This window comes from Labeo rohita, chromosome 21, assembly GCF_022985175.1.
Source record: "Labeo rohita strain BAU-BD-2019 chromosome 21, IGBB_LRoh.1.0, whole genome shotgun sequence".
NCBI classification, from domain to species: Eukaryota; Metazoa; Chordata; class Actinopteri; order Cypriniformes; family Cyprinidae; genus Labeo; species Labeo rohita.
This window is the reverse complement of record NC_066889.1, coordinates 3,220,011-3,234,669: the sequence shown is the minus strand read 5'-3', so window position 1 is coordinate 3,234,669 and position 14,659 is coordinate 3,220,011. Positions and strand designations below refer to the sequence as shown.

The window sequence follows — 14,659 nt, the reverse complement described above, 5'->3', positions numbered from 1 at the left end:
AACTTTATCATTACAAATGAGTAACTACGAAAACAGTATATTGCATTAAATGACACAAGTTTCAATAGAAATAATTTTAAGTATATTTTAGTTTACCATAAATGGTTTTCAATACATTCGGCAGTACAATTTAAGCATTTCAAAGACAGAAGTATTTATAAAATTACATATAAATATGTACTTAGGTCTTCCTTAATAGAGTAAAAAAGCACAGTTCAGTAACTAATTGCATTTAATATAAATTTAAACCACAATAAGTTTGCAATCAACATGCGATTGCATTAAGTGCCCCAAAAACATTGTATCCATTTTGCACTTCAAACTGAAAATTACCCCATGATTTACTCACCCTTAAGCCATCCTAGGTGTTTATGACTTTCTTCTTTCAGACAAATACAACCAGAGTTTTATTAGAAATGTCCTGGCTCTTACAAGCTTTATAATGGCAGTTAATGGCTGTTGAAATTTTGAAGTTCAATAAAGTGCATCCATCCATCATAAAAAGTACTCCACATGCCCAACAATGGGGGTTAATAAAGGCCTTCTGAAATGAATTGATCTGTTTGTGTAAGAAAATGATCCATATTTAAAACTTCATAAACCATTATCTCTAGCTTCTCCTAACATTGTACGCACATTCATGAGACAGTGGCGTTTCAGCAAATGACATCGGACGCAGGTGTAGTGTAAGCTCCGATGACAATATACTAGACTCGTGAGGACTAAGTTTTGTTACAGCAAAGGAAGATCAGTCTCCTCATGGCTTATATCAAATCCTCAGACATTTTTCTTTACATATCCTCCTTTTGTATTTGTCCTCTGTGCTTTTATAATCACTTATGTCCTACGCCATCCGCTGGAACGCCACTCTCTTGTACACGCATATGACAGTTCTCGAAAGCTAGAGATTACGGTTTATAAAGATGTATGGATATTTTTCTTATACGAACACGGAAGGACTTTGTTATCCCCCCAGATCCTGATTACACTATTTTGCTTCAAAATCTGGACCACAACCCACCGCCATTATAAAGCTTGGAAGAGCCAGGACATTTTTTAATATAACTCTGACTGTATTCATCTGAAAGAAAAAAAGTACACCCAGGATGTCTTGAGGGTGAGGAAATCATGGGGTATTTTTCATTTTTGGGTGAACTATCCCTTTAAGTATATTATTTTAAAGAAAATTATTTCTGTATTATTTTCTGTAAAAAGTAAAGTGTACTTTTTTCCCCATAAGGGATTTTTTAAGTGTTTGCTTGCGTCGGCAGCGCTGCTGCTGTTGGCGTTAACAGTGGCCATGTCACTAAATCAGAACAGAGATAGAGAAATGTGGTTAATTGAGACACACCATTTCGATCTGAACCTTTCCGTGCAGGCAGATTGTAATAGGAATCTCAGTCAAACCATCCTCTGATACAGACAAATAGACATGAGCCTGTTCTGTCAGAATGCCCTGTGTGTGGGTGGATGTATGTCTGGAGGGGTGCCGCGAAGCATGAACTGCTTACGTAATGTAAACACACACAGGTAAATGCTGTGTTGATATTCACACATATGTAAGGATGAGGGCGTGGTACGTGAGAGTGAATGTAATTGTTTTTCATTTTTAACAAATAAATGTTAACAAATTGCTTTTGTTCATTACAAGTTTCCTGTAAATACCATAAATGCCCCATCACTTAGTTAGCATTTTATTTTATTTTATTTTATTTTATTTTTGTAGGATCCAGTTGTTCTGGTATGGATGTATGAATGGATGGATGGAATTTTAGTGTTAAGAAGTAACTACATAAAGGTAGTGACCTTATTATCAATTACAGTAATTACTAATCACCAAATAATTAATGTATTTTACCTATAGCACTCTATACTGTTTTTATGCCAAACTGTATTAAACATACAGCTATACAGTCAAGTGCAGTTGTCTTACACTCTCTGAAATGTTATGAATTATGTTTTAATAACGTTAATAATATTTATAGTATTAGAATACAATTTTAGATAATTGAGTAAGTTTTAAGTAATTGTATTTGCCTTAGTGTGAATATTAAAAATAACAATTACCATTATTAAAAAAAAAGAAAGAACACTTTCTGTTGCAAGAGAAGGAAAAAAAAAAGAAAAAAAAAGAAAACATTTGGTTGATTTATGGCCTCGGGTGTGACATGTTGCGTATCTAGGCAACTGTATTCATGTTCCATTCTGTTGATTAAACTTTCAGCATGTTTTTTATGAGCAGCACATAAACAGGCCCCGGCGACATAGCCGGACTGAACCAGACCTGAGAACATGAAGGTATCTTTTGTTAGAGAGGATGACTTGAAATGAGAAACCGCAATCTCGTAAATTCAAAGTCTTCAGAGACCTTCAGAGGCTGCCCTGATTATTGAGGTTGTAAATAAGGCCAGCACGGGCTGTAATTAATCCACTGTCTTCTTCTTCTAGACAATTGGGAATTCTGTTTCATTTGAATGAAGCAAAATGATCATTTTCCATTGTCATTTTTTTTCCAATGGAATATTCACACTGTTAGTAGATTATACATGAGTGATCATGTATAGCAAGTCACGATTTGAAAATAAACCCAGAAATGGTGATGAGGAGGTTTTGTATCACCATAAAGAAGTTTATTTTATGATAATAATCAACTGATTGTATACAGCTGCTTAACTAATGGAAAAAAAAAAAAAAAAAGCAAATGAAATAAAAATCTTGTTGGCAGAGGCTGTTTAAAATAACACTGCAAACCATTGCCTAGTTAAATTGGACAAAATGACCAAAAAAAAAGTATCAGGTACAGTAGTGAGTAAAAACAATGGATTTAGTTTTTGATGCAGCCAACCCGAGTTCCTCACCCTTTTCCCTTTGCATATCAGCTAGAAGGAAATATGATTAATGACGTTCCTAACAGGTATTTAATTGCCCTATCATTGAAATTGGATGTGGTGTTTACATGTTGATTGGATGGGCCGAGACACTGACAGCGAAGACCTTTAAGGACACCTTTACTGAGCAGCAGGTTCAACATTGGGACCTAACCAAAATGTTTAAGGTTAGGTCACAATAAAGCAGCATCTACTGTATGATTTTAATGATTTTAATATAGTATACTAAAGCAGTATTGTGTTTATCCTTTGTGGAAAAGGACAAAATCCCAAATATTTAATAATTAGATCAAATGAAATACTTTATATTTTAATTCACTAACAAAAGATCATAAAACTAACTTTTTTTTTTCTTTTCCTATTTGGATGTTTGTTTAATTATTTAAGGCCTTTGTTTAGCAAACAGTACATTAGCAATATGCCACTGCTGGACTGACTTTTGGTTTTGGATCAAAATGGACTCAAATCCAGTGACACTCAAACCATTCATCATATTGAATTCTTAAAATGTCTCTGAAATATTAAATAGGATGATGTTGCCCAAAAACCTCATGAAAAATGATAATGATGATGATTGCAAGTACATAGACACTAGACCACTAGCATATTTCACCCTAAACATCAGCATCAAATATGTACTCCAATTTCTATGGATGCATCCATACTTTGAAAGTCGTATCTCACTCAAACATAAAACACAATTGGAGTTCTGCTCAGACTGTACACCACATCCACGGGCTATTTGTTGAGAGCTGGAGCCAATAAGCCAATAACTACAATGTGAATACGAAAGGCAACAACGTCGAGTGTAAAGCAAGGCTGAATAAAATGACTCATCATCTACTGCTGCTGAAACAATGAACACGAACAGGGTGAGAATGGCTACAATGGGAAGACTGGAACTGTCATATACATATAAGGCTCATCTTTAGACAGCACACCCAATACTGAAAAGTATGTACTAGAATGGTATTTTGAAAAAAAAAAAAAAGCTTGCATATCATTGCTTTAGTGTGTGATATAGCTCTTTGTGCATGTTTGTAAAACATGCAGCAGTAAGACGTTTTATTTTATTTTATCAGTGAGGGGGAAACGTTTATTGACTTCCAATACTGATGCAACAGTTACCGTAAATATAATACTGCTCGTGAAAAAAAAAAAAAAACGATTACGGCAAGGGGTGTTTATTTTCCAACACACATTCTAAGTGTTTAACCAATCACAACAGCCAGGGCCAGCTGACCAACCAGAGGAGAATAGACTTTTAAAAAAGGTGGGTTTTAAAGAGACACGCGGTTTCAGGCAGAGGCTGAAAAAGGTGCTGCAACAATGTACAGTAAAATAAAAAATTGTTTTACATCTTTAAATAAATAATTTAAAAAAAAATCATATGAACACATGAAGTTTAATAACATTTGAAGAGACAAATATTTTGAGCGCCAAATCTACATATCATGTCTGCTAAATAGCACTGAAATTTTTTTGATGAACACAATTTGGAGGTGCAACAGTAATTGTCAGCAAATTAGTACAGTACAGTACTAGTACAGTACAGTACAGTACAATCTATAATAAAAAATAACAGTGCCTTAATTAAAAAGAAAAAATGCATGCTGCAATGCTATTTCAGCACATTTTGAGGTTTGTTAAACTGGATTGCAGATATTTTGTGAATAGCATTTTTTTTTTCTTAAAGTTGTCTAACTCTTTGTCTGTGTGTGTGCATCAATGAATGCTCGCATGTGCAAGCAGGCTTTGCATTCATGTGTTGGTGTGATGCGACTTCTGGGGTGCGCACACACAAATACACCACGACCAAACCCCGCGGCTATCCCTCTAGCCGGCCAAAGAGATGAAGCTCTTTTAGGACGGCCTGGTTTCTCGACCACCTAACTGGCCTCTTTCTTTCTCTCCATCTCTATCCTCTCTGCCCTCTTCACCCTCCCTCTGTCTCTCTCGCTCTCGCTGGCTAGCGTAGCTACGGTCTGGGTCCAATTAAAATGCACGGCGCTCCAAAGCTGAAGTTGGTCAGCAGTTGTGTCAGGAGACTTGGGCTCTGACTGATGATGGAATTATCAGGATGTGATAGACTACAGTTCCCTGGCCTGCATCAGAGCGGATGCTGCTCCCAATACAAGCGTGCAGCGCTGCAGGATAACTGACCTCACATCAGTGCTCTGTGGAGGGGCCATCACTGCTGATGAAATGATTGAAAATTCTTTGTTTGTTGTAAAAATGGTGCTGAAGTGCAGAGCTGGGTAATAACTGATTACATGCAATCTGGATTATGTAATCAGATTGCAAAAATTAAGTACTTTTGATTGATTACATATTATTCACACAATAGCAAGAGTAAACAAATAAAATATTTCATTTTTTAGTAAGTGTTCTAATTGGACTGACATTTTTTTAACATTATATTTATTTTAATTTAACATTTTTAAGATTTATTATTAGTTTTGCATTAAACCTCTTACAGAAAACCTTGACATAATGTAACATTTAATGTGCTTCATGTTGTTAATAACAACAAATAGAATATATTTTCTCTTTGTATTTTTATATGAATATGATACAAGACTATCCTATTTAAATCAATGTGATAAATGAGTTAGGTCAAAAGTAATCTAAAAGTAGTCCAATTACATTACCTAAAATGTGTAATGTAATGGATTACTTTACTAACATAAATTTTTTTCATTCACTTCGGAATCAGAAATGGACTACAATTTGTAAGTAATCTATCCAGCCTTGTTGAAGAGAACATAAAATGTGTTAATGATCGCAAATTGGTCAGTGTGTCCTAATATATTGCAAATCAGACAACACGGCACAGAATTCTATATTCAACTCGTCATTTCTACCAAAAATCCCAAAAGGCTCTATGGTAACAACATGAATACATTTTGAGATAATCTACATATGTGACCCTGGATTACAAAACCAGTCATAAGTAGCATGGGTATATTTGTTGCAATAGCCAAAAATACATTTGTAAGGGTCAAAATTATCAATTTTTCTTTTATGCCAAAAATCATTAGGATATAAAGTAATGAAGATATTTTGTAAATTTCCTACCGTAAATACATCAAAACCTAATTTTTGATTAGTCATATGCATTGCTAAGAACTTCAGTTGGGAAACTTTAAAGGCGATTTTCAATATATTTTGCACCTTCAGATTCCAGATTTTCAAACAGTTGTATCTCGGGCCAAATATCGTCCTAACCTTACAAAACACGCATTAATGGAAAGCTTATTTATTTAGCTTTCAGATGATGTATAAATTTAAATTTAAAAAAAAAAATTGACCCTTATCCAGTCTTTTTGTGGTCCAGGGTCACATATATGATATTTGAAAAGATAGATAGATAGATAGATAGATAGATAGATAGATAGACTTTAAAATAAAAAGTAATTTGCTGAAGGGCTGAATTGAAAAGTACATTCTGTAGCAAATTTATAGTCTCTTTGCAATATCAGCGGACAAACAGAAGGCTTGTGATGAATAGCCAGACAAGCGGACTTCTGGGTGTGGCGAAACAAAATTTTCCCCGACTTTGTGGTTCGAAAAGCATCTTGTTGTCCTTCAACAATGTGAACGTGTGCAAAAATATGGACCATGAGCAGCAACCTAAAACTGTGTGCTCAGCCTTTGTGAAAACTGTACCAACACAACTTTTTACAGGGGGGCGGGGATTGGGGGGATACAGGATGCAAGAGCACAAAGTGCCTTCCCATCTCAAACAGTCTCTTGTTTTCTTTCATTGGTGCCTAACCTTGAGATCAATGCTATTATACCATAAGATGTTTCAGCAGTTTCTAGAAAATGTCTGCCTTCATTCAGTCATTTTTAAACATTAAGTCTTGACATGAGACCACAGATGACAAACCGGTCTTAATATATATTTTTTAAAAGCACAAAGTTTTGAAAACCTTCCTACACAGGAGATCAGATGTGCAGTGCGGAAAATATTGCATGACTATGTACATACTGCATCGGTCAGTGATAATCTTTATGACTAAACTCCACATAAGCAATCTCTTCAACAGTGACTGGTAAGTATTTAACTATATTTCTAATAAAGAATCACGTGTACCTCCGAAGTCTGGCCGAAGGCGGATGTCATACCCCTTCAGCAATTTGTCCACTGTCGTCTTGGCCACAGATATTCCGGTATTTCCGGTGGAGGTGCTGCAGGAGAGAGAATGAAGCAAATTCAGTTAAAGCAAAATATGCCACATATAGCTGATTTGTTCATTCTTGTGATTTCAATAATATTTCCTTAATGTTTTTATTGCAATGCATCTTTTTATTTTATTTATTTTTTTTTTCAGATTTAGTTTTTCTTGAATGTTGCCAATCTGAAGAGGCTTATCTCTAGATCAATACAACCACCACATAAACATTAACATAAATCTATGGGACTGAATAATTCATTGTTTTTCATAAACTGCACTGAAAGCACCATATAATCTCAAAAAGTATCAAAAAATGTATGACTGTGGCATTTTGCAGAATAACAAAAACCTTAAAACATCATCTTGTCAACAGAGGGTAGTTAGTTCAGCATGTAACTTTGACAACTTGTATAACTGAGTTTATCTGGTTCAAACATGTAGTCTTCAGCCAGGGTTTTTAACTCGGGGTCCTGGGACCCCTGAGGGTCTGTGAACAGATGGGTAGTTGATGCATAACACGTTCCTTTATTTTTTCAAAAGGAATCAACATTTTAGTATAAAATTTATATAAATGTTTAGATGAAACTGTAGACCATTTTACCATTTTGCCCTCACTATACTGTAGATAGTTGTGTGGTATAACACATTAAATAAATAAATAATAAAAATAAAAAACAGTATCAGCAATGAGGTCATTAAAGCTGTATGCATAATAATTAATAAATAAAATAGTTTTCAATGCAGTATAGAACATTACACAGCAGGATGTGTTAGCTTACAAAATATATAGTGTTACCTGTAAATACAGAAAAAAATATTTATGTTTTTACATGTTTAATAATGATGTATTATTGGGAGAAAAAAGCTGAACATGTTAACATTTAAAATTCCCTTTTTAGGGGCATATCTTAGCCTACAACAGATAATTTGCACATGACAGCCAATCTGGGTTCAATATACATTTGGGGTTAAAATAAATAATTAAATAAATAAATCTCAGCCATGCACACTGAAAAGAATGTAGTGAAACGTCAAAATGGAAGGCACTGGGTTTTAGGCCACCACTGTTTTCAGTGCTTTAATAAACGACGTGTGATGAGAAAAGGCATGTTTAAAGTATAATCAGGCTTGTCATTTGTCTTACAGGTGTTCCACAAACACAGTATGACATGGACAAAAGATATGTGCATTCGGCCTCAAAGGCTTCAAAGCCACGTCGCATCTCAATGATCACCAGTGAACACATGTCATTAACCATTATTGACTGATAGGCGTCGTCGTTTTTATTCTTATTGGCTGAGTGATGATGGATCTCTTCTAACGCCAGCGACATGGTGGCAGGGTGGGGGTGGATCAGAAGAAAAACATTGATCATTTGTATATTTGTATTTCACTCAGTGGACCGCTGCATCAAAAACATATTGGTTACAGATGCTGGAAAACGTTAACAAAAAATCTTTTAGTGTTGCTACAACATATGAGATTCAAAACACAGCTCTGTTATGACCTGATTTTAATTGATGCCAGAATACTAAGTTGTCACTGATTAATCGGAAGGCCAAGTGGATGTAGAATATGGTTAGAAAGATTTTAAAATATATATTGATATTGATATACTATATCTATTGTAATTAATTAATTAATTAATTAATAAAAGTACTGTTTAACTGAACAGGGATTTTTTTTAAGGGGAATAATGCGTAACCCACACAAAGACATATTATGACGGATTATAAAGAAAAAAAAAATAGTTTTTAATAATAGGCCTATCTGCGCTATAGAATCGATGCGAGCATGTTTCTTACACATATGATTTCTCTCTCTCTCTCTCTCTCTCTCTCTCTCTCTCTTCCTTTCTCTCTCTCAGACACTGCACACACACACACACACACACACACACACACACAAATTTGACTGTTTATTCGGGTTAAAAAAAAAAAAAAAAAAAAGAAAGAAAGTGACAGAAAATTAAATATTATGTATTCATGATTCCCTATCGGTGAATCATCTGGGTGTCTGTTAGAATTTGACCTGACCGATATGTGGGCTAATTTATTTAATCCAACAGTCATAATAATTTCCAATATTTATAATTTGCTTACCTTTGTGCAAAGCAGACAAAGGACAAGGCCGCCAGAGCAGAAACAATTCCACATAATTTGTCTTCTTGAGGACCCAACATTTCCACAAATCCGTTTATTCAATTTCAGTAATCCAACCGCCCGTGCTCCAAACTGATGTTAAAAACGAGAAAAAAAAGACAAAAAGAAAGAAAGGAAAAAAAAAAGACGAAGACAAAAAGAATCCAACAAAAGGGGATGGGAGAAAAAAGGCCAAATGAATGACTGAGATCAAAGCACCAATGCACACATTTGTGATGGCCTCGAGAAAAAAAAAAGAACAAGAAAAGGAGAAAAAAAAAAAAAAAAAAAAAAAAAAAAAAAGGGGGGAAAAAGAAAAAGAAAAAATCTTTAATGGGTCCCAGCTGTTTTTCTTCAGCTATGGAAATCCGTGCAGGTCAGAGACCCCCTCGATCAACACCAGAAGATCAGACATCTCTCAGCTTCGACAGGACTTCTGGAAAAAGTGCTGGAAAGTCTTCTTCAACCAAACCATGGAGAAAAAATAAAGATATGATGATGAAAAAAAAATGAAAAAAAAATGAAAGAGTATCAGTCTTCTTCTACACCTGTCGTCGCAGTTTCCAGGTCCAAAGCTGTGGACAAGCCATGGCTCCAGTGATGCTCCTTCAAAGAGGGGGTGCTCCACAATGTGCGATATTTTTATTTGTTTCCCCCCCTCAGCTATAAAGGTTGGAGGTGGGGGAAAAAAATGAAATCTGCATCCCCTACTGCTGATGGTCGAGATGTTCCTCTCAAAGTCACAGGGGAGAAAAGATGCACATTTAAAGAAATGCAGCAGAAAATATCTGATGCAGACGTCAGAGCTTGTAGTCCATAGTACAACCTTATATGAAGCAGAAGCAGAAAAAAACGCGCGGTATATGTATGTATCACAATAAAACGCTTGCAAATGTCCAAGATTTGTCTAGTCTACTGGAAAAGCCCCCTTATCTCTCGATTGAATCCCCGAGCATGTTCCTGCTCTTGTTCAGAGCAAATGATGACACACTTCAATTGCAATAACACCTCCAGGAACCGAGAAAATAATCAAGACTGGAACAAAAATCTCCGACGCACACGCTTGGGTTTCAAAAGAAGAGAAAAGGACATTGTCCTCTTTTGAATGTGCTGAATAAAATGCAGGTGTTTGTTGAAAAAATAAAAGCGAAAGCGAACTAAAGAGGAAAGGCAGTCTGTCCACGCGCTTGTCTAGCGGAGGAATGATGTCTGTACTTGTCGGCTTGCGAGCTGCAACCTATTAAAATGCTGCGAGAGTATCCCGGCGCATTTTCATGCATTTCTTCCACTTTTCCACATTCTTCGGCTCAACACACCCTCCAAAAACACAAACTCAGAAATGGCTAATATATGCAAATAATGATGGATAAATAACCCTTTGAAATCAGTGCCGCTCTTTGCACACGCCAACATGCGGTGTGAATTTTCAGATCAAGATGAACGATTGAACGAAATGATAAAAACGATTGTGCATGCTGCACAAACACATAAGAGGTGTGATTTCTTTTCCATGTATTTTTACTCAGAAGATGAGGGATGCAGGCATCTGCTGTCTAGTTGCTAGGCAACCATGCTAGCAGTGATGCAGAGCAGTGGTGTTTCGATGGCACATTTAAAGGAGCTTCTCTGTTGCATCTCCTGGACAGGAGGGCCCCAGTGGTGATGTGGGCATCCTCGACCCCCAGTTAGCTCCTTGATGGTCCCCGCTGAAATGTAAGGAACATTGATGTGAAGGGCAGAGATAGACGGGCGTCAGCACTATCTGCAGTAATTCAGCTGTGCTTTACAAGATTAGTTTAATGAGGCATTACAAGCCCTATCAGTAACACCCTCTGACTTTACATCATATGTTTACTGGGTGCAATGTGGAGTGGATTCAGATGTGTGCTTGGTATATGGAATCCTAATGAACTGCCTTATATGAGAATTTTACAACTTCACTAGGTTTCACTCACAATGAATGTAAATACAAACTATCAGACCAACTAAATATATTCTGCTGGGCTGTCCATGTTTGTCTTTGAAAGAAAGTTCTTATCACTGAAGACTATGACTGAAGAGTAATTTCAGGACCTTGGGCAGCATCATGCCCGCTTAGCTGGCGAGGAGTGGGTTCAGGACCATGGAGAAGGCTCTTGATTGCTGTTGTATAGAACGTGAAGATGGACATGTACAAAACACAGTAGTCAGAGCAAAAGCCCAAAATGCATGTACTACATCTGTTCTGGATGCACTAAACAAGATTCTTTGTCTTCAAAACCTACTCTTATGTTCTATGTCATTCACTTGGACTGTCCATTGTTGTTGTGCTTAATGTTCTGGAGAGGAAACTCCAGTGGGGGAAACCGGTGAAGCAACCTTTCGCTTTCATAAACTAAAACATAGCATAATGTATATCATTCCATCCATCATGACAAACACCTTTTCTTTTCTTTCTTTTTTTTTTTTTTTTTTTTTTTTTTTTTTTTTGTTTCTTGCTATAATGCTATTTTGTCACCTATTTCCACTGAACTGTATATATTGTTGTGGTAACTAACCAGGTAAATCAATTAACATAGCTGTATCTTCATTTTAACCTATAAGACAGAAACAAGTATTTCAACAAAATGCACAATTCTGCTTAAAATTAGCACACATTCATACCTTTTGTTTGTCTCGAGATATATATTTCGGAGCAGTCAAGATTAAGAAGTTCCTCCGTGTGTCACAATCAATGTAAATACAAACTATCACAGATCTACTAAATATATTCTGCTGGGTTGTTCATGTTTGTCTTTGAGAAAAGGAAAAAAAAAAAAGGCACAGTCACTGAAGATTATGACTTAAGAGTAATTTCAGGACCGTGGACAGCATCATGCCCGCTCAGCTGGGGAAGAATGGGTTCAGGACCATGGACATGGCTCTGAATCGCTGTTGTCCAGAAAACATAGAAATGAAAGGCTGACAATGCAAAATACTTTCAAACCTTTTGTTTGTCTAAGGATTTATATTGATTAAGAAGTTCCAAAATATGGCATCATCATAAAAATGGTTATTTTTGCTATAGGTATCATCTCCAACATACACATATGTTTTACAATAAATATGCAAAAAGCAAGCTTCTTTGTCTTCAAAAACTAATCTTCTGCTTATGTTCCATGTCATTCACTTGGACTGTCCATTGTTGTTGTACTAAATGTTCTGGAGAGGAAACTCCAGTGGAGCAAACTGGTGAAGCAACCTTTCGCTTTCATAAACTAAAACATAGCATAATGTATATCATTCCATCCATCATGACAAACACCTTTTTAAACACGTTTTTTTTTTCTTCTTTTTTGCATAACTTTAAGTCTTTATTTTATTTTTTATTTGATATTTAAACTTTTTTTCATCGTTGTTGTTATTTCTTGCTATAATGTTATTTTGCTATTTTGTCTTGTATTTCCATTGAATTGTATATATTGTTGTGGTAACTAACCAGCTAAATCAGTCTACTAACAACTAATTAACATATAGCGGTGCCTTTTGTTTAACCTAAGATAGGCACAAGTATTTCAACAAAATACACAATTCTGCTTCAAATTAGTACACATTCATACCGTTTGTCTCGAGATACATATTTCATCAAGTTAATCTGTGTCACAATCAATGTAAAAACAAGCTATCACAGATCTAATGAATATATTCTACTGGGCTGTCCGTGTTTGTCTTTGAAACAAAGGCCCAATCACTGAAGATTATGACTTAAGAGTAATTTCAGGACCATGGACAACATAATGCCCACTCAGCTGAGGGAGAGTGGGTTCAGGACCATGGACAAGGCTCTGGATCGCTGTTGTACAGAACATATAGAAAGGCTTAAAAAGGCTGAAAAAACGAAATACTTTAATACCTTTTGTTTGTCCCCCAATATATATTGATTAAGAGATTCCAAAATATGGCATAAAATGGTCATTTTTGGTCTAGGTATCATCACCAACACACACATATGTTTTACAATGAATATGCATTAGCCGGCCTCCGTGTTTGAGAGTTAAGGAGCAAATTTTTCATGTGATTAGCTAATGGAGTCATGTTTGTACAAGTAAAGTCCTGCTAATCCCATAGACCCAAGGGTCGAATGAGCCTACACTGATATAAGTGCTTTCTCTGGTAAAATGGTGAAAAACTTGACACACCTCTTCCAAGTGCATGTAGAGAATAAGAAGGTCATTAAGACACGTTTCCTAGTTACTTTTAAGTTTCACCCTCTATCCAACCTCGGGTTGGATGCAAGACATCTTTGCAGTCATCTCATTAAAGAAAGCTACTTTAGCGAGAGCTCCAGGCTGTCCGAACGCCATTAGATGCTTTAATGAATTAGAATGACAGCTATGATATTAAAGACCACTGGGATAATGACAATGGAAATGACACTGCTCCTTTGACACTACTGTATGCGTAGTTATTTGAATCTAAATTGCTCTACAGTCAAGCAATAGAGGAAACATGGCTGCAGGCACAAGAGACCAGATTTCTGATGCCACCTTTTTTTTCCACTTGTAAATGCAACTGAAATCAGTTTCAGCAGAATGATGATCATCACCATCATCTTCTTCTTCAAATTCTTCAGAATCATATATGGATCATAGTGTAGCTGTTTTCTTTTTCTACTTTAGCCATTTTTTTTGTGTTCCAGGTCTCATGTGATGTATGTGCAGCTGCTGTTCGGCATTATTAGTTGACAAAATGAACTACTTTATTTTCTGAAAAGCCACAAGATCAAAAGTGTTTGTGCAACACCCAGCCATTCTTCTTAAAAATTCATTATAATCCTTCTTCACAATGTATAGAGAGCCTATTAAATGTTGGGAAGCCACAATCATTTATTATCAGTTGTAGATTTTTCATGCTCTCTACTTTTAGTTGCATGTTGTCTCAGGGGAGGCTGTGAAAAGAAAATGTGTTTCTGTCTCCATTTAAATATCTTGAAACTTAAAGGCAATCATGAGGTAAATTCGAATAGCTACAGCAATTTCACCAGTGCTGACTCACTCAAAAATTCGCTTTGGAAAGCATACGTGAACGTATGCACTTTGGAAGTGCTACAACACTTGAATCTGTTTGTTGCAAATTCTCTTATTAAAAATGTCACTCAGTTGTGTTGTGGAAGGCTAATTACGTTTTTTTTTTCTTTTTTCCCCCAACTCTCCCTATGAGGTTTACATCAGGATGTATTGCTTTATCTGTAGGAATGCAGTCCTGAAACGGCTTAGATAGACATTCTTTCTGTTTCCGTTGCTGAATTCAGAAAATGCACTTTTGGGCAGTTTATTTGTGCTTACACCGATTTCAAACTTTGCTTGAGTGCGGCATACACTTAAGTGTTAATGTTTCAAATCTGCAGAACACAAAAGGACACTGCATCATTCACCCACTTAAAGAAATACTTTAACTGAGAATGAGAATTTCCTGAAAATGTACTCACCCT

At 35.9% G+C, this 14,659-nt stretch overlaps 1 protein-coding gene across 1 annotated transcript in view; it reads right to left on the bottom strand.

The window, feature by feature from the left end:
• gabrb4 (gamma-aminobutyric acid type A receptor subunit beta4) overlaps positions 1-10,734 on the bottom strand; it is a 53,686-nt gene extending 42,952 nt beyond the window's left edge. The window contains exons 1-2 of the mRNA XM_051093185.1: positions 9,172-10,734; positions 6,988-7,082 (exon numbers count right to left, since the gene is read on the bottom strand). Of these exons, the coding sequence (XP_050949142.1) occupies positions 6,988-7,082; positions 9,172-9,251 (175 nt within the window). The 5' untranslated portion in view covers positions 9,252-10,734. The remainder of the gene's footprint in view (positions 1-6,987; positions 7,083-9,171) is intronic.
• Positions 10,735-14,659: the final 3,925 nt, after the last annotated feature.